This window comes from Aquarana catesbeiana, linkage group LG05, assembly GCF_042186555.1.
Source record: "Aquarana catesbeiana isolate 2022-GZ linkage group LG05, ASM4218655v1, whole genome shotgun sequence".
Classification (NCBI taxonomy): domain Eukaryota; kingdom Metazoa; phylum Chordata; class Amphibia; order Anura; family Ranidae; genus Aquarana; species Aquarana catesbeiana.
Window position 1 is genome coordinate 638,081,998 of NC_133328.1, and position 20,433 is coordinate 638,102,430.

Below are 20,433 nucleotides of genomic sequence, written 5' to 3' on the forward strand. Positions count from 1 at the left end.
ACTTAAGGTACATGGGCTACTCAAGGTGATTGTCTTGAACAGGGGTAGTTGGTTTGTGTCCTGGGTCTGGCGAGCCTTTTGTGCACAGTTGGGAATTCAGCTTGTAAATATTGTACTAAAGCGCTGATATGTGAAATATATCTGAAAAGATGTGCAAAAGAATATATTATGTGCAAAAATATGAATGAAAAATAGGAAATAACCAAATAATCAAGCAGCACCCATGTGAAAAAGTGTTCTGATTACACTAGGATGTGAGTAAATCTGTCAATGAATAGTGCGCTAAGATTAACTTCCTATTAAAGTGAAAATGTTGAGTATTGTAGCAATTAAGCATACCATAAAAACATAAATACTTGGTGAGTTACCTCAATAAAAATACAAAAACACGTGCATAAGGCAGATATCGATCCCTAAAATATCAACCTGCATAGGATATAATCAAACAGTAGGACAAAAAAATTTATATATCAAAATCCCTGGAGGGATGTATAAAAAGAAGTTATAGGTAAGCATAGGGGAAATAACCACCACAGTTCACTGTTGCTGATTGCTTCAGTAGATAACTATCTGGAACGTAAGTCTCTCCCCTGCACTTCTGATGCACCCGGCTGCTTGTTTTTTAAATTCCTCCCATCATGTATTGCATTCATGTAACCAAAATGAAGAATATCATTGCGCAATGATCACAGCCTCTATGGTACTTTCTTTGTTAAGCATATGTGTTTACACTCATATGGGATACAAAGTAACAGCTCTTTGAACCAATCAGTCGCTGACCGCGATCTCACTCCTCTCATCGTTCACTGTGTCCAACACTTAGGCACATCGGATGACGTTACTGGCTCCTCCCGACGCGTTGCGTCACATGTCACGTGACTTTATCAAGGGTCGCGTCGGGAGGAACCAGTTACGTCATCCGATGTGCCTGTGTGTTAGACACAGTGAATGGTGAGAGGAGTGAGATCGCATACAGTCCATCGTTGACTCCCGTAGGTTCCATGGGTGCATACAGTACCTGGTGCATTGGAGAGGATACGGTCCGGAGGAACGCTCTTGGGTCTCATCCTCGGACGTACATGCCCCTGTCCTCCTCCGTGATTTCCATAGACGTTTTCCCCCTAAGCCTGGTGGTCCTCCAAGGGGGAGGGGTAATTGAGGAGGGGGTACTGTCAGGGCTGGGCTCAGCCCTTCCTTCTCTGAGCTGGCCACTCAGCTGTCGGCTAATTGCCAGCTCCTATCTCTCCACAGTGACTCACCTGTTGATGATATCCTGCTCGTCAGTCCTGCCTACTTAAGCCGTCCAGCCCAGATGATCTCTGCCTTCGCCTTGGTCACATCTTTAACCACTTCAGCCCCGGAAGAATTTACCCCCTTCATGACCAGAGCACTTTTTGGGATACGGCACTGTGTCGCTTTAACTGACAATTGCGTGGTCGTGCGACATTGCACCCAAACAAAATTGATGTCCTTTTTTCCCACAAATAGCGCTTTCTTTTGGTGGTATTTGATCACCTCTGCGATTTTTTATTTTTTGCGCTATAAACAAAAAAAGAGGGACAATTTTGAAAAAAAAGCAATATTTTTTACTTTTTGCTATAATAAATATCCCCAAAAAATATATAAAAAAAATAATTTTTTCCTCAGTTTAGGCCGATATGTATTCTACATATTTTTGGTAAAAAAAAAATCGCAATAAGCGTATATTGATTGGTTTGCGCAAGAGTTACAGCGTCTACAAAATAGGGGATAGATTTATGGCATTTTATTATTATTTTTTTTATTAGTAATGGTGGCGATCTGTGATTTTTATTGTGACTGCGACATTATGGCGGACACATCGGACACTTTTGACACTATTTTGGAACCATTGTCATTTATACAGCGATCAATGCTATAAAAATGCTTACTGTGTAAATGACACTGGCAGGGAAGGGGTTAAACACTAGGGAGCGATCAAGGGATTAAGTGTGTCCTAGGGAGTGATTCTAACTGTGGGGGTTTGGACTACCTAGGACATGACAGCGATCACTGCTCCCGATGACAGGGAGCCGTAGATTTCTGTCATGTCACAAGGCAGAACTCGGAAATGCCTTGTTTACATAGGCATCTCCTCGTTCTGCCGCTCCGTGACATGATCACAGGACATCAGCCGACATCGAGTCCGCAGGCACGTTCACGGAGCATGCGGCAGACGCGCCCACAATGCCACGTCTTAAAGGGGACGTACCTGTATGCCCATTTGCGCAGCCGTGCCATTACATAAGTCCATCAAGTCCAACCTATGTGTGTGATTATATGTCAGTATTACCTTGTATATCCCTGTATGATGCGGTCGTTCGGGTGCTTATCCAATAGTTTCTTGCAACTATCGATGCCCCCCGCTGAGACCATCGCCTGTGGAAGGGAATTCCACATCCTTGCCACTCTTACAGTAAAGAACCCTCTACGTAGTTTAAGGTTAAATCGCTTTTCTTCTAATTTTAATGAGTGGCCACGAGTCTTGTTAAACGAGTCCCTATTGTGGGGTCACCAGTACGGTATTTGTATATTGAAATCATATCCCCTCTCAAGCGTCTCTTCTCCAGAGAGAATAAATTCAGTGCTCGCAACCTTTCCTCATAACTAATATCCTCCAGACCCTTTATTAGCTTTGTTGCCCTTCTTTGTACTCGCTCCATTTCCAGTACATCCTTCCTGAGGACTGGTGCCCAGAACTGGACAGCATACTCTAGGTGTGGCTGGACCAGAGTCTTGTAGAGCGGGAGAATTATCATTTTATCTCTGGAATTAATCTCCTTTTTAATGCATGCCAATATTCTGTTAGCTTTGTTAGCAGCAGCTTGGCATCGCATACCATTACTGAGCCTATCATCTACTAGAACCCCCAGGTCCTTTTCCATCCTAGATTCCCCCAGAGGTCCCCCCCAGTGTATAGATTGCATTCATATTTTTGCCACCCAAATGCATTATTTTACATTTTTCTACATTGAACCTCATTTGCCATGTAGTTGCCCACCCCATTAATTTGTTCAGATCTTTTTGCAAGGTTTCCACATCCTGCGGAGAAGTTATTGCCCTGCTTAGCTTAGTATCGTCTGCAAATACAGAAATTGAACTGTTTACCCCATCCTCCAGGCCGTTTATGAACAAATTAAACAGGATTGGTCCCAGCACAGAACCCTGGGGGACCCACCCCTGACCATTCCGAGTACTCCCCCTTTATCACCACCCTCTGAACTCGCCCTTGTAGCCAGTTTTCAATCCATGTACTCACCCTATGGTCCATGCCAACGGACCTTATTTTGTACAGTAAACTTTTATGGGGAACTGTGTCAAATGCTTTTGCAAAATCCAGATACACCACGTCTACGGGCCTTCCTTTATCTAGATGGCAACTCACCTCCTCATAGAAGGTTAATAGATTGGTTTGGAAAGAATGATTCTTCATGAATCCATGCTGATTACTGCTAATTATACCGTTCTCATTACTAAAATCTTGTATATAGTCCCTTATCAGCCCCTCCAAGAGTTTACATACTATTGATGTTAGGCTAACTGGTCTGTAATTCCCAGGGATGTATTTTGGGCCCTTTTTAAATATTGGTGCTACATTGGATTTTCTCCAATCAGCTGGTACCATTCCAGTCAGTACACTTCAAGTAAAAATTAGGAACAATGGTCTGGCAATTACCTGACTGAGTTCCCTAAATACCCTCGGGTGCAAGCCATCTGGTCCCGGTGATTTATTAATGTTAAGTTTATCATATTACGTATATCATCTTGCACTGGTCGGCAAGCGGCTAGAGACACTCTCCTGTGTTCCTGTTAAAGACTTGCTTGGCTGACATTCCTTCTGGCTCCAGTTCCTGCTTGCTGTTCTACTACACTCATCTCTGGCCCCCTGATGTTTTGGCTTGTCTGACTATCCGTTTCGGTTCCTGAACTCTAGCTATGTTTTGACTACGTTTACTCTTTTTTTATTATTATTAAACAAGTGAGATTTAACTGTACTTCTTTCTCAATCTGATTCATGGTTTCTGACAGATACGAAGAAGCCGGATGTTCAATCCACCCACATTGAGTTCCAAAACCCAGAAATAATGGAACCACCAGTCAGATAACCCAATATATTCCAATCTGGAGAAAGAAAAATACAAATACCATCCCGGTTCTTGTGGTCTGACTAAAACATTAGGTGTCAACACATAGAAAGACCAACCTAATGCGGGTAGCCAAACAAATAAATCAGTCAGTAACAACAATCCCGACTGAAAAGTAATAAATAAAAAAAAAGCGCCATCTTCTGGATATATTGAAAATTATATATATGAACATATATTCCAGATAAATAACATACTTGAATATAGTTAATTCATATATACAGTGCCTTGAAATTTTCCACATTTTGTAACTTTTTGATCCCATAAATTTAACACAATTCCATGAATACCTGTGACTCAAAGTTAGGACCCTGGTCAGACAAGATGCTTTTCAGGAACCCATAAGGTTGCACTACATAAGACCAGAAAAATTTAGCCATGGTGACAGCAGCTTGATATCGAGTGGGTACCACCACAGCAAACTTGGAAAAGTGGTCAACAAACACCAGAGCACATTTATACCCTGAATAGACTCTGCCACCAATAGAAAATCCATAATATCTAAAGGGGTTTGTTGGGCCAGACCTTTATGCAGTGCTCAGCTACGACACTCTTGACACACCATGTGCACCCAATTAGACAGTCCTGGACAGTAGAAGAACCATCAGGTATACACCTCTATCCGATGTGCCCCCAGATGAACATTGATCTGATGTAGTATTTGACAAACCCCTAGAGTGGTGGACTGTGGCATTACCAGCTGGTATATGTCTTATTGTCACTGGCACAGGGGCCCTGTGATACAACACATCTCCAGGCAATCCCACTGTTGAACAACACTTGAACGTATTTGGAGTTCCTGGTAGGTGAGCCTTCAGGGTCCTTTTTCTGCAGAGCAGTCCATTATTTTAAGAAGTAAACCTCTGATACCACCTGTGAATTCTTTATCCACTGGTTAGCCACATGTGTCTCAAATGTGACATAGGTCGTTCTTATGAGTGCCACTTCGGAATCTACCCGCATCTGATTCTTTTCCTCCTGTGGCTGCTCAAGAAGATAGCATGATAAGGCTACTTGCCCTCCTATCAAATACTCTGCAAACTTCTCAGTAATGGCCCACACTAGAGTCAACTTGAACAAGCTGTAATTGTGGGCATTTCTCTCAGTGGGCCTCAGGCTGCAACTGGCATAAGCAAAGACCCGCTCAAACCCATCCTGTTCTGGGACAAGCACTGCCAAAAGCCCCTGAGTACTGCCATTGGTGTACACCCAACTGCTTGATATAACCTGCACACGCCAGTTGGGGGTCCGTGGTCAACACTTCTTTAGATGTCTCAAACACCTCCTGTTGAGCCTTGTCCCACTGCGCTCAGATAAAGGAAGACAACTTGCCTTTATGCTGTGTAGAGTGTCTGCATCAAAGTTGTGTGAGGGGTGCAGCAATCTGAGCATACTTGGGGATAAAATCAGTTATAATACCTCACAAGTTTCAAAAAGGCTCTCAGTTCTGTGAGGTTAGTTGGGACGAACCAATCCTTTATGGCTTGAATCTTGGTTATGCCTGGGGACACCCCTTCTGCTTTCATCAAGTGTCCCAAGTACTATATGTGGTTTTGCAACAATTGACATTTGTAAGGTTTCAACTTGAGCCCGTGTTGCGCCAGTCTGATTAACACCTGGTCCAAGTGGCGGAAGTGTTTCTCAGATGTCTTGGAGAAGACATTAACACTGTGCAGTTAAATGAAGATGGTGTCAAAGTTGAGGTCCCCGGTCATCTTTTCATCAATGTCTGAAAGGTACTAAGAATGATAGTTAGGCTGAAAAGCATCAGTTTAAACTCATATGACCCTAACAGTATAATGAAAGTTGTTTTCTTTCAGTCTTCCTCTCTGACAGGTAAATTCCAATAGGCACTGGAAAGGTCCAAAGTGGAGAAGTAACAGACTTGCCCCAGGGCCATTTAAGATTCCTCTAGCTGAGGCAGATGGAGATGGTAGGCATCTCCTCCAGCACAACGCCTATTTGCAGACTGTTTCTCTCTCTCTCTTGTGCAATACTTGGTTTCTGACACAGCTAGCACATGGTAGGCCTAACTCTATCACAGTCAAACCTTAGAAATTGCCATTTGCTGGCAGGGACCGTGGGCCCCTTTGGTGTAGCAACAAAGTGCTAGCTGTAACAAGGTGGACTACTCATCCCAGTCAGTCCTGTGCAGACTCTTACAGCCCTTATGGCTGCAGCCACCTGACTTCAATGTCAGTGTAGTAAGGTCCCAGGCCTCTTTTGGTCTAATGAGAACCTCCAGGGCCAGAGATAGCTGACATCCTTCTGTATATGGTGGGTTGTGAGGCATGGCGGGTGCAAGGAGGTTAAAGTCATTGGGCGCCAGACACTTCTTGAATGCAAAAGAGATTTTATTTCTCTAACAAACTTTTTGGGGAAAAGAGGGTTAGGGTCAGGACACCCTTTGGTAGTTGCAAGTTCAATTGGCAGACTCTGAGACTTCAATAGGAGGACAGCCATGCAGGGAAAGGCATCCAGCAAGACGCCACATCTGCATGTGCAGGAATGCTGTCTCCTATGGCAACAGTCTTTAACAGTTCCTAACACAAACGTAACAGTTTCTTTCACTTCCACTACAATCTCTTCTTGTAGTTCTTCAGCCCACTGAGCTTGTGGTCTCTCACTAGACCCACTGATTCACTGCCACTAAATCCCTTTAGCTCCTTCAATCCTTATGGTTGTATCTTCCTAAAGCGTGACCCCCACCTCCCTGCTGGGTCCCTAGCTTGGCACTCCCAATACTTCTCAAGCTTCACCCCACTGGCCTGCTGGGTCCATAGCTTGACACACAGGGCCGCTCTGCAAGCGTCACCTCTGCTGGCTGGGTCCCTGGCTTGATACCCACTGAAGTTTCCCAATTCTTCACCGTCCCTGGTTGGTGAGAATTCTGCTCTAGTACTTGCTTCAGTTACTCACTGTGGTCCCTGGTAATAAGGTGGTTGGTCCCTTAGTGACGACAGCTTCCCCTCTACCTTCGATCACGACAGGTTCTCCGGCCGGCAGAACCATCACTTCTGGTTGGACTGCAAGCCACAGTCCCAACCCTACACTGCTCTCTCTTGCTTCTGGATGGGCCTTCAGACAGCCTAGCAGCCAGATGTGCCCTGGATAGGCCCAATTCCAGGCCTAGCAGCCCAGGCAATACAACACACGTCCACCCAGACGGCCGTCCAGGTGGCACAGAACATAGATCACCTGACTCCACCCGAATACATAGGCTCTCCCAGCAGGCCAAGGGATCCAAGAAAACTCCTGCCCATTGGCTGAGACACCCACATACCCATAACCTGACCTTGAGTTGCCCTTCTCAAATCTAGTACCACCAAGTACCCGGCCACCTAGTGGTAGAACAGAAAAGTGCAACAAGGCCAAACTTAGGGAGAAATCAATAGATCTCTATCAATCAACCAGGAAAACTACTCTTGGCAAGTTAATTTGCGAGGAGAAACCCTGCCTAAACTCCAGGGTGCTGCATTAGTAACATCACAGTCTCTCCCAAATGGCTCTACATCCAGTTCCTGGCATGCCTTTCTCAGCTCTCCCTCACTGACACCTGGTGAATCCCGCCTGGAGACTTGTCCGGCAGTATTCCCCACTGTCCTCTCTTGCTCCTGTTCAGGACACCCCTAGGGTTGTATGGGGTCCCTGTTCAGCTCTGAGCTCCTGGCCAAAGGTCACTCACCCCCCCAAACTGGGAGGTTCCCTCAAAGGCCCCGACAGCCTAACACTCCATCTCCAGTTCTTCCACCTGAACGACTCCTCCTCAGCCAGGCTGACCCTGGGTATTTCAAGGAGGCCTGCCCCCTGTCAATCCTAGTTGGGGATTGGTCCGGGCTCCCTAAAACACAAGAAAAATAAAAGGAAAAGACTGCGCTACGAAGTGAAATTGCACAAAAATCAATAATGCAATAAATCAATATATACACTGGAAACCCACATAAACGTCCAATAAAATCAGATCATTAGAGTAATAATTATAAAAAAATTTTTTATGACAAAGTCCATAGACGTGAAAAGATCTAGAAGAATCCTTCAATAGTTCTCTGTGAATAGCAAGTGGGAAAGTGAAAATTAGGTACACCCAGCAAAGTGATCCTTCACCATCACACATATGCACTTACCAGATGGGAAGCACTATAAGGCACATCTCAAGACTGTATCCCGGTCAGGCAACTTGACGTAACCACTACTCCAGATACCGCTAGGGATGATGGGCGTGTAGAATGAGTCACAATATACTATCAGCAGTAGCCCTCCGTACAGCATCGATCCATCCAAACACCAACCCGAATCCATACCATAGGGGTAGAAGAAAGGCAGCCATAGTGTGAATCTGATAGGAACTTTTATTAAAATAAGGTAAAACACTTACAAATTTGAAGTATAAAAAAGAGCATTCACCAGCCAGCAAGCGAGCGCCCGTTCGTAGTTGCGTGCAATGATGTCAGAGCGTCAACCTCCCGACGTACGTTTCGTCTAATCACTGACGTCGTCTGGGGAACGACCATGCCACTCCACTCCTCTTCCCCGCCTCTCTTCTAGAATCCTCTAGAAGCCAGGTTGAGGTACCAGAAAAGTGCTGATGCATGTCAGTCGCCTGCTGCTATTCTAAACCACTCCCAGCCCAACAGATCAAAAACAAACAGGCCTAGCTTAATTCTAGGCCTGCCTAAATTTACCTGTACTAACCAAAAATCTAACTCTAGCACCTACACTAGGTAGAGGGTGCTACATTATGTTACTGCAAGCCTGTACAGTGATACCTGTACTAACCAAAAATCTAACTCTAGCACCTACACTAGGTAGAGGGTGCTACATTATGTTACTGCAAGCCTGTACAGAGAGGATAGTAAGGCTATAATACTTTACATGTCTAGGACCAGGAGCAGCCTCATATCTCTAGCTTGGGACAGCAGTAGCCAGATGCTTTGGTTTTTCCCGCAAGGAGTAGCAACTGCACCTTCAGTTTGGAACCTCTTTTGTTACTGTTACCACAGCTGCACCATCAATCCACAGGTGAAGAGCACTTTTGAAGTGAGTTACTAGCAGCCAGAGACATTAGCAAGTCCTCTATTTCTACATGTCTCAAACTGTGTTCAGGTTCTTCAGTTCTGGGCATCTTGTGCATCCCTATTCTTCTCTATTCAAGTTATTCCTTAAATAGCCAAAACAAAACAAAATCCCCTGGACTGTTCATTGAGCCTTTGAGAAAGCATGGAAATTTCTGTTGCCTGGCTGTGCTAAAGGGAAAGACCCAACAAATCCAGCAGCCCTTACAGGGGTAGTGCTACAGAAGAGAAGGGCTAGAAGCTGCCAGATGTCCTTCTGCCAGGGAACGAGGTGGGGCTCTAAATGATTTGCTGCAGCTTCTAATGCACATTCTTAGAAACTTGCAGTCTGTGTTGAGTGTAATTGGTCCTCCTAATTCCTATCTGGAACTGCAAAACAATAATCCCCTGTGTTGTGGAAATCAGTAGAGGGGAATTCTGTAGTTTAGGAAATGGTAACAAGGCAGAACTGACACCATTACATGTGATTTCGGTTCAGAAAAGGCAATGTGTTGTCAGCTCACAACAGAAAATTAGGAGCTATGTGTATTTCTGGTAGATCGGTTATTTTTCTGTACCAGGGTCTTCAACAGCTTCCCGTCATCAGAAATGACCCATACATCGTAGGGAACTAGCTGTGATACCAGGACCATGGCTGCACCCATGATCCTGATATCATTTTTTTTCATCCGGCAATTCTCTTTTTTGTAAAAGTTATCTACAGCTGCATAATTACTTTTCCAGGAGGAAGAAGAGAGCCCCCCATCCCCCTGCCGCCTTTCCCAGGCTCTATTGACCCACTGAGAACCCGGGACCAATGTGACATGTCGCATCGGATGCATTCGAAGGAGCGAGAGAAACTCCTGTTGTTCCCCCCCCACTGTGATGTCAGAAGCTGGAAGTGACAAGGATTCCATCACTTATGGTTTGTTTGTTAGCTACTTGCCGACCACCCGCCATCGTTGTACGTCGGCTGTTTGAAGTGAAATACCGTTGTTATGGCAAGAGATAGTTGCCATAACCCCGGTATTTTTTTAAACAGCGGGCGGTTCGTTTTCAGATAAAAGTGATCTCAGCAGCGGATTTGCCGCAAGACCACTTTTATCGGCGGCGGGAGAGGTGCCCCTCCCGCCGCTCCCCTGTGGTCTCCGCCACTCCCCGGTGGTCTCCACCGCTTACTGGAGCTGTCGGTAGCGGGGGAGACGATCGGGTCCTCTCCCCTCAGTAACATGGAGCTGAGTGAGGGAAAGATGGCCCCCAATCAGCTCCATACCATTGGATGACAGAAGCGACATCAAACATCACTTCTGCCCAAAGGTCTTAATAGGGAATTTTTTTTTTTAATTGCATTTAAGCGTAAATGTGAGATCTGAGGTCTTTTTGACCTCAGATCACACATTAAAGAGATCCTGTCATGCTTTTTTTCAATTATTTTCTATTACAAGAGATGTTTACATTCCTTGTTTAACCACTTCAATACCAGGCACTTAGACACCTTCCCGCCCAGGCCAATTTTCAGCTTTCAGCGCTGTCGCAATTTGAATGACAATTGCGCGGTCATACAACACTGTACCCAAACAAATGTTTTATCATTTTGTTCCCACAAATAGAGCTTTCTTTTGGTGGTATTTGATCACCTCTGCGGTTTTTATTTGTTTCCGTTAAAATTTTTTGTAAATAAGCACGTTTTCTCCTTCAATGACATTGATATGGCTGCACTGACGGGCACTGATACGGTGGTACTGATGGGCACCAATGAGGTGGCACTGACGGGCACTGTTGATGGGCACTGATAGGCGGCACTGATGGGCACTGATAAGTGGCACTGATGGGCACTGATAGGTGGCACTGGTATGCGGCACTGATGGGCACTCATAGGTGGCACCGATGGGCACTCATAGACGGCACTGATGAGCACTCATAGGCGGCACTGATGGGCACTCGTAGGTGGCATTGATTGGTACATATGGGTGGCACTGATGGGTACTTATGGGTGGCACTGATGGGCACAGATAGGCACAGATGGGCAATGACAGGTGGCACTCATAAAACATATCGGGGGCATTGCTGGAACATAATGGTGCCAATCAGTGCCCATTTGTGGGCACTGATTGGCACAGATTGGGCACATGTGGATGGCCATGGGGTACATACCTGGCCATCCACATGTTGCCCCTTCCCTGGTGGTCCTAGTGGCGATCCCTGGTGGTCCAGTATGGTGATCTGAGGGGGGCTGCACTGATAAACAATCAGCGCAGACCCCCCCCCTGTCAGGAGAACCGGCGATCGGCTCTCCTCTACTTGCGTCTGTCAGACACGAGTGAGGAAAAGCCGATCAACGGCTCTTCCCATTGACAGCGTGATCAGCCGTGATTGGACACGGCTGATCACGTGGTAAAGAGCCTCCGCCGGAGGCTCTTTACCAAGATCGGTGTAGCGGTGTGTCAGGCTGACACACCGCTCCACCGATCGCCGCGATGCGCGCCCCCAGGGGCGCACAGCGGCATGTAATCCTGCTGAACGTCATATGATGCCCAGTCAGGATAACGGAACCACTTCCCGGACGTCAATCCGCTATAGGGCAGGCGGGAAGTGGTTAAGGAATAAAAGTGACCCTTTTTTTTTTTTTTAATGGACAGTATAAAAATAAAAAGTAAAATAAATAAGAAAAAAAAAGAAAACAATTTAAAGCTCCCCCTGTCCCCACGTACTCGCGCGCAGAAGCAAACGCTCACGTACGTCACACCCGCATATGAAAACGGTGTTCAAACCACAAATGTGAGGTATCGCTGTGATCGTTAGAGTGAGAGGAAACATTCTAGCACTAGACACCCTCTGTAACTCTAACCCGGTAACCTGTAGAATTTTTTAAACATCGTCCTATGGAGATTTTTAAGCGTCAAAGTTTATGGCCATTCCACGAGTGGGTGCAATTTTGAAGCGTGACATGTTAGGTATCAACTGTCTTTCACAATATAAAAAAAAAAAATTGGGCTAACTTTACTGTTTTCTTATTTTTTTTAATTAAAAAAAGTGTATTTAAAAAAAAAAATGCGTTTGTAAAACCGCTGCGCAAATACGGTGTGACATAGAGTATTGCAATGACCACCATTTTATTCTCTAGGGTGTCTGAAAAAATATATATACAATGTTTGGGGGTTCTAAGTAATTTTCTAGCAAAAAAAAATGATTTTAACCTGTAAACAACAGATCTCAAAAAGAGTCTCGGTCGTAAAGTAGTTAAGAAGCGTTTACTGGCTTATAAAACACCCAATCAAACTGATCTCAGTCCAGGAGAGATCTGGAGTCTAATAGACCACAGATCTCTCCATAAAGACAACCTGTCACGTCCCACCGATGCTGTCACAAGGGACATCCCTTGTGACATCAATAAAGTTCAATAAAAAAAGGTTTAAAGAAAAAGTATCAAAAAATACATTTAAATAAAAATATATAAATAAATAATTTAAAATGCCCCCCCTGGTCTCCCCATGCAAATGTGAATGCATACGTAGGTTCTGCATGTATATATAAACTGTGATCGCACCACACATGTGAGGTAGACGTGTGCAATTCGTTTTGTTCTGAATTCATTTTTTAACGATTTTTCGACAAAATTGTTAATTCGGAAATATGCAAATTAACAAAAACCCGTTTACCAAATTTTTAAGAATATTCTGAAATCCTAAATTTCGGAAATTCGAAATTTCGCACGATTTGAAATTTCGGAAAATTTGAACTTTCGGATATTCGAAATTTCGGAAATTTGAAATCTCGGAAATTTGAAATGCGAAAATATGAAAATTTTAAATTTCGGAAATTCGAAAAATCCGAAGATTTGAAAATTCGAAAATTCGAAAATGTAAATATTCGTAAATTTCAAAATTTGAGGATCCAAAAATTCAAAAGAATTAAGATCCGAAAATCTGAAATAATAACTAACTAATAATAACTTAACTATTGCTAAGCTATTAAATTATAGGTATTGGAATTTCCTTTCAAATTTGGCTGTTTATGAATGTAACGAATATGAATTTATCTGAAGTTACAAATTATCCGAACTAACGAATGCCTTATCTAAACGAATGGAATGTAACAAATTACTTTTTGTTATTATTATGTATTATTGATTAGTTCCGTTCCATTTGTTTAGGTGCGGCATTCGGTATTTTGGATAATTGTTGACTTCAGATAAATTCATATTCGTTACGTTCACTAACAGCCAAATTTGAAAGGAAATTCCAATACCTATAATTTAATAGTTATTATTAGTTAGCTAGTTATTATTTCAGATTTTCGGATTTTCTTTCTTATTTTTGGATTTTCGGATTTCCGAATTTTCAAATTTACAAATTTTGAATTTCCAAATTTACAGATTTACAAACTCCGAATTGTTGAATTTACAAATTTACAAACTCCGAATTATCGAATTTACAAATTTACGAATTTATATAAAAAAACAAATGAAATGAAAACTAAAAGAAACACATTTTTCGGCAGTGCACATGTCTAATGTGAGGTATGACCATGAATGTCAGAGTGAGAGCAATAATTCTAGCACCAGATCTCCAGTGTAACTCTAAACTGGGAACCTGTAAAGGCTTTTAAGGCGTCGCCTATGGAGATTTTAATGTAGCGTAGTTTGACGCCATTCCCAGGCATGCACAATTTTAAGGCGTGACAAGTTTGGTATCTATTTACTTGTAACACCATCTTTTATATTTCACTATTCTTCCCAATGACACCAGTGATGGGGCACATTTCCTCTAACTGACACCAATGATGGGGCACTATTCCCCCCCACTGACACCAACGATGGGGCACTATTCTACCCATTGACCCCAATGATGGGGCACTATTCCTCCCACTGACACCAATGATGGGGCACTATTCTACCCATTGACCCCAATGATGGGGCACTATTCCTCCCACTGACACCAATGATGGGGCACTATTCCTCCCACTGACACCAATGATGGAGCACTATTCCCCCCACTGACACCAATGATGGGGCACTATTCCTCCCACTGACACCAACGATGGGGCACTATTCCTCTCATTAACGCCAATGATGGGGCACTATTCTTCTAACTGACACCAATGATGGGACAGTATTCCTCCCCCAATACCAAAGATGGGTCATTGTTTACTCCCACTGACTTCAGGACATTTTATACTCCCAATGACCACAGCACAGCCCCCCTAAAGTCTGAAGGACAGTAACCTGGCCCTTCATTTAGAAAGTTTGGAGACCCCTGTTTTTGGGGTTACGTGTAGGCAAGAGTGAGTTAGGGTTTCCCATTTATTTGGTGGGTTCCCCCTTTATTAGATGGGTTCTGGCATTAGGCTCGCCTCTCTGCCCTTATCTGTGGGATGTCAGCAATTGAAAAAAAAAAAGGAAGATGTCCCCCTGAGCGAGAGAGCTCCCCCTGGAGCTTGGGGGAGGAGGTTTTGGACCAAAGGAGGCTGAGTTTAGCAGAGTTATGGGATGAATATATGTGAGTAGCACCACAGCACCCCTCCTGTGAATTACTGGGACAGCTGCCGGGATAGTTACCAGAACTTTTGGAAATTGAAGTATTAATGTGTTGATCTTCTTCCAAAGATTTAAAAAAATTGTGGACTGTTGTATTCCTGTTTGTTTATTGAGTAAACGTCCTTAACAACCCATGTGTCATCAGCTGTCAGGGGGTTTCCCCGCTGACAGCTGAATGTAAAAAAAAAAAAAAAAAGAAAAATGCCGGCTAAAAAAATTCACAAAAAAAATAAAAAAATGCGTAGGGTCCCCCCAAAACCATTTACATTCTTATACTAATACACGTAGTCTTTGAAGGAAATCCGCAATATGTTTATATTTTGATTTAATTATCTAATTGGATTCAAACTCAATCCGAATTTGACTACATTTCGTTTTGTCATTTTAAATTTGTTTAAATTCGTTAGTAAGTCTGAAATTCGGATACATCTGAAACCCTGAATAACGAAAATTGCCCCGAATTTTGATGCGGAATAAACAAACCACACATGTCTAATACAAGGATATGAGAACACATACATGCTGAACTGGACTAGAGTCTTTATTTAACCTTTTCAACTATGGATTCTAGTTAAAGGAAGTGAACTGTATGACATGAAAATCAGAAACCAACAAAACAGCCAGGCAGCCAACATTTTCCAAAAGAGCCAACACCAAGAGCAGACCCTGTATTTCTCTCAGGGAAGGTTCATTATAAAGTAGTACAGAAGAAGGAAAATAACCACATTTGATGTGCTCCAAACATTGGCGGAGATAACTGTCCATGTGATGTTACCAGCATTCATGGCCACGTTCTCCTTTGTGTAAACCTCCACTTCGCACAGTGCCAGGTGTTCGAAGCGCCCACGGATCACCACACTGACGTATCGACCCGACATCCCGCTGCAGCACAGAGAGATCCGAGGTTTGGAGACATCTGTGACCTTTTTGCACCTAGAGAGATAGAAAAGGAGATTGGGCAATGAGTATCACCTCTATGGAGCAGTACAATTCTTCCAGGAAGTCTTGTCCCCGTCTAAGAACTGAGTGATAAATCCTCCTATGGTTTAGCACGTTAAATGCATCAGTCATGTTACCACCAACATCCCCTATTTTACCAGAGTAGAACCCGTCTAACACCCCAAAGGCAGGATAGCACCGCCAGAGGCAGAGGCTGGCCAGCATTTCACCCTCAGGGTCGAGTCCATGGCTAAAATGGGGGGAGGGGGGCAGAGAAAAGATATTGGGCGCCAGTCACTTGTCTTTTTAAAGTTTTTAAAGTTTTCTTAAATAACAGTCTAGGAGGTGAGGGTTAGGGGTCCCAGATACCATAGCAGATGACTTAGAGACTCTCCAGATCAACGTACAGCTTGAGCATCAGAACCTTTAAGCCAACCTGGCAACACCGTAAGTACATTCCTGAATTTTAGTGTGTCCTCCAAGTAAGACCCCAAGCCCTTCTAGGAGACCAGCCATCTTCCCAGCTCTCTCCTGCAAGGGAATTTCCTCTGTGTCTCCTTTTTGGCACAGCTTCCTTCAGACCAGGCAGGACAGCTTTAGGACCACTTCAGCACACATTAGGCCCAAACCAGGCTATTGGCCCTAACAGCATTGCTCCATCTAGCGGCACCTCCTTAGGCTGAAGCCCAGAGAAAGGGCGAGCAAATGGCCGGTCCCAATTATTTATATCCTCCAGCATGCACCAGTGGCCTAGGGCTGCAACTAACGATTAATTTCATAATTGATTAGCTGGCCCATTATTGTTTTGTTTAATCGGATAATAACCTCTTAAAAAAAGTGTGGTGGATAATTTAGTTTAAGGGTTGTAAACCCTCACGGTTGTAGTGCAGACCCCCCCCCCCCAGAGCCTCCCTTTTACTTACCTGAACTCGATCATTCCAGCGATGGGGATGAGCACACCAGCTTCAGCCAGTGTCTTGGGTCCTTATTGGATAGATTGATAGCAGCAGGATCCATTGGCTCTCGCTGCTGTCAATCAGGCCGAGTCCTGCTGTCTGTGTCAATGGACGCAGCAGCAGGACACTGGAGCTCGCCTGCACGAGTGCCCCCATGGAAAGCGCTTCTCCATGGGGACACTTGATGCGGGAAGGAGCCAGGAGCGGGGGACCCCAGAAGAGGAGGATTGGGGCCACTCTGTGCAAAACCCCCTGCACAGAGGAGGTAAGTATGACATGTTTGTTTTTCTTTTGTTTTTTTAAACAAAGCTTTACAACCGCTTTAATATGTAAAGTAAAGTAAAAGAAGAAGTAGAAAAAAGTAGAAAAAAAAGGTAATTTATTCTTAAATATCTCTATGCAGTGGCAAATATAAATAACAACTATATGGTTAGGGAGCAAAATCTCTAATCCACTCTGAGAATAACAGACAGAGGAAATACCGTACAGTGCCTTGCAAAAGTATTCACCCCCCTTGGCATTTTTCATGTTTTGTTGCCTCACAACCTGGAATTAACATGGATTGTTTGAGGATTTGCATCATTTAATTTACAGAACATGCCCACAACTTTGAAGATTTTTTTTTTTATTGTGAAGCAAACAAAATAACAGAAAAAGTCAATGTGCATAACTATTCACCCCCCTAAAGTCAATACTTTGTAGAGCCACCTTTTGCGGCTATCACACCTCCAAGTCGCTTTGGATAAGTCTCTATGATCTTGCCACATCTTACTACTGGGATTTTTGCCCATTCCTCTCCTTGCAAAGCTGCTCCAGCTCTTTCAAGTTGGATGGTTTGCGCTTGTGTACAGCAATCTTTAAGTTTGACCACAGATTTTCTATTGGATTGAGGTCTGGGCTTTGACTAGGCCATTCCAACACATTTACATGTTTCCCCTTAAACCACTCAATTGTTGCTTTAGCAGCGTGTTTGGGGGTCATTGTCCTGCTGGAAAGGGAACCTCCATCCTAGCTTCCAATCACACACAGAGTGGTACGGGTTTTGCGCAAAGAAAATCCCTGTATTTAGCGCCATCCATCTTTCCCTCAACTCTGACCGGTTTCCCAGTCCTGACTGCTGAAAAACATCCCCACAGCATGATGCTGCCACCACCATGTTTCACGGTGGGGATGGTGTTTTTTAGGTGATATGATGTGTTGGGTTTTGCGCCAGACATAGCGTTTTCTTTGATGGCCAAAAAGTTACATTTTAGACTCATCAGACCAGAGCACCTTCCTCCATACATTTTGGGAGTCTCCCACATGCCTTTTCGCAAACTCAAAATGTGCCATTTTGTTTTTTGCTGAAAGTAATGTCTTTCTTCTGGCCACTCTGCCATAAAGCCCAACTCTATGGAGCGTACGGCTTATTGTGGTCCTATGTACAGATACTCCAGTCTCTGCTGTGGAACTCTGCAGCTCCTCCAGGGTTATCTTAGGTCTCTGTGCTCCTCTCTGATTAATGCCCTCCTTGTCCGGTCTGTGAGTTTTGGTGTGAGGCCGTCTCTTGGCAGGTTTGCTGTTGTGCCATGTTCTTTCCATTTGGTTATGATAGATTTGATGGTGCTCCTAGGGATCATCAAAGATTTGGATATTTTTTTTATAACCTAACCCTGACTTGTACTTCTCAACAATATTGTCCCTTACTTGTTTGGAGAGTTCCTTGGTCTTCATGGAAGTGTTTGGTTAGTGGTGCCTCTTGCTTAGGCGTTGCAGCCTCTGGGGACTTTCAAAAAGGTGTGTCTATGTAATGACAGATCATGTGACTTAGATTGCACACAGGTGGACATCATTTCACTAATTATGTGACTTCTGAAGGTAATTGGTTGCACCAGAGCTTTTTATGAGCTTCATAACAAAAGGGGGTGAATACATACGCACATGCCAATTATCAGTTTTTTATTTCTGAAAAATAGTTTTATGTATATATTTTTCTAATTTTACTTCACCAACTTAGACTATTGTGTTCTGATCCATCACATATAATTCAGATTCAAAAAACATTGAACAAAAGGCTGTAATGTAACAAAATAGGTAAAAAGCCAAGGGGGGTCAATACTTTTGCAAGGCACTCTATATACTATTAGAGGTTGAATCTGGTAAATATCATCAGACTCAGAGATCAAATTATTTTTTTAAAGAAAAAAAAAATTAAAGAGTATTTTGTGGATTTTCAGACAGAACTGTAATATATTATGTATGACAGACTCCCTTGTCATAGGCAGGTGGTTTGATAAAAGTCACTTATGCTGTCCATACAAAAACAATGTCTTCCTTCAAAAAAAATGTAATTGTGAGAGCATTCGTTGATTTTCTAATGGTTAGTGCGGTAAAATCGGCATTCATTTTTGACCACAGTGATGGGAAAATTTGAAGGAGCAGAATAGAAAACTTCTTGGTCAAAGGAATTTTCAGTGTATGTGGGTTTTGATCAGAAATGACATTCATTTTAAAACTGAATGTTAGAAGCAAGAGAAATCTTCAAACAACATTCTTTCATTCAGCGACTGTACAAAGATTTTTCGTATGAATATTTTTGTCTGAAAATCGATACGTGTATGGCCAGCATGAGGCACGGTACACACCTATGCAGTTTGCTTTTGATCCGTTTCTGCAGTGCTTTCTGCTGTGCGTCTTTGCACACGCGACTTTGCTGCGATTTGTGTTTTGCATTTTTTGGCCAGTTTATTGTTGGGCAGATTAAAAGATGCAACACACTACATGCTTTTCTGCAGCTTCTCCATTGAAGTCTATTGAACCACAAACAGCAAAAAAAAAAAGCACAGTTTTGCTGACCCTTTCCAAACACGCAGCGGCAGAAAAAAAAGCTAAGATGTGAACATGTCTCATAGGAAACCATGTTAAATGAACTGTAGTGCATTTCTGCAAAAAGCACCAAAAAACGCATAGGTGTGAACCAGATCTAAGATGTTTAGTAGCAGCAGAATGCTTTTTTTGTATCATCTGTCATAATGGGGTAAAAAAACAAAACTTAGCCCTTTATAGTACAAAAAGAGCAAATAATTACTATAAGGGGTTCATTTATACTGTGAAACAGTGAAAGTAATAATAGATATTACTTATATCATACAGAGTATCTCACAAAAGTAAGTACACCCCTTACATTTTTTGTAAATATTTTATTCTACCTTTTCATGTGACAACACTGAAGAAATGACACTTTGCTACAATGTAAAGTAGTGAGTGTACAGCTTGTATAACAGTGTAAATTTGCTGTCCCCTCAAAATAACTCAACACACAGCCATTAATGTCTAAACCGCTGGCAACAAAAGTGAGTACACCCCTAAGTGAAAATGTCCAAATTGGGCTCAAAGTGTCAATATTTTGTGTGGCCGCCATTATTTTCCAGCACTGCCTTAACCCTCTTGGGCATGGAGTTCACTAGAGCTTCACAGGTTGTCACTGGAGTCCTCTTCCCCTCCTCCATGATGACATCACAGAGCTGGTGGATGTTAGAGACCTTGCGCTCCTCCACCATCCGTTTGAGGATCCCCCACAATTCTCAATAGGGTTTAGGTCTGGAGACATGCTTGGCTAGTCCATCACCTTTACCTTCAGCTTCTTTAGCAAGGCAGTGGTGGTCTTGCAGGTGTTTGGGGTTGTTATCATGTTGGAATACAGCCCTGCGGCCCAGTCAGGGAGGGGGTCATGCTCTGCTTCAGTATGTCACAGTACATGTTGGCATTCATGGTTCCCTCAATGAACTGTAGCTCCCAAGTACCAGCAG

The 20,433-nt window shown here is 43.4% G+C and overlaps 1 protein-coding gene across 1 annotated transcript in view; it reads right to left on the bottom strand.

Moving 5' to 3' along the window:
• The window catches only part of LOC141146120 (uncharacterized), a 213,305-nt gene that overhangs the window by 53,288 nt on the left and 139,584 nt on the right, over window positions 1-20,433 (bottom strand). The window contains exon 5 of the mRNA XM_073632874.1: window positions 15,432-15,683. Within this exon, the coding sequence (XP_073488975.1) occupies window positions 15,432-15,683 (252 nt within the window). The remainder of the gene's footprint in view (window positions 1-15,431; window positions 15,684-20,433) is intronic.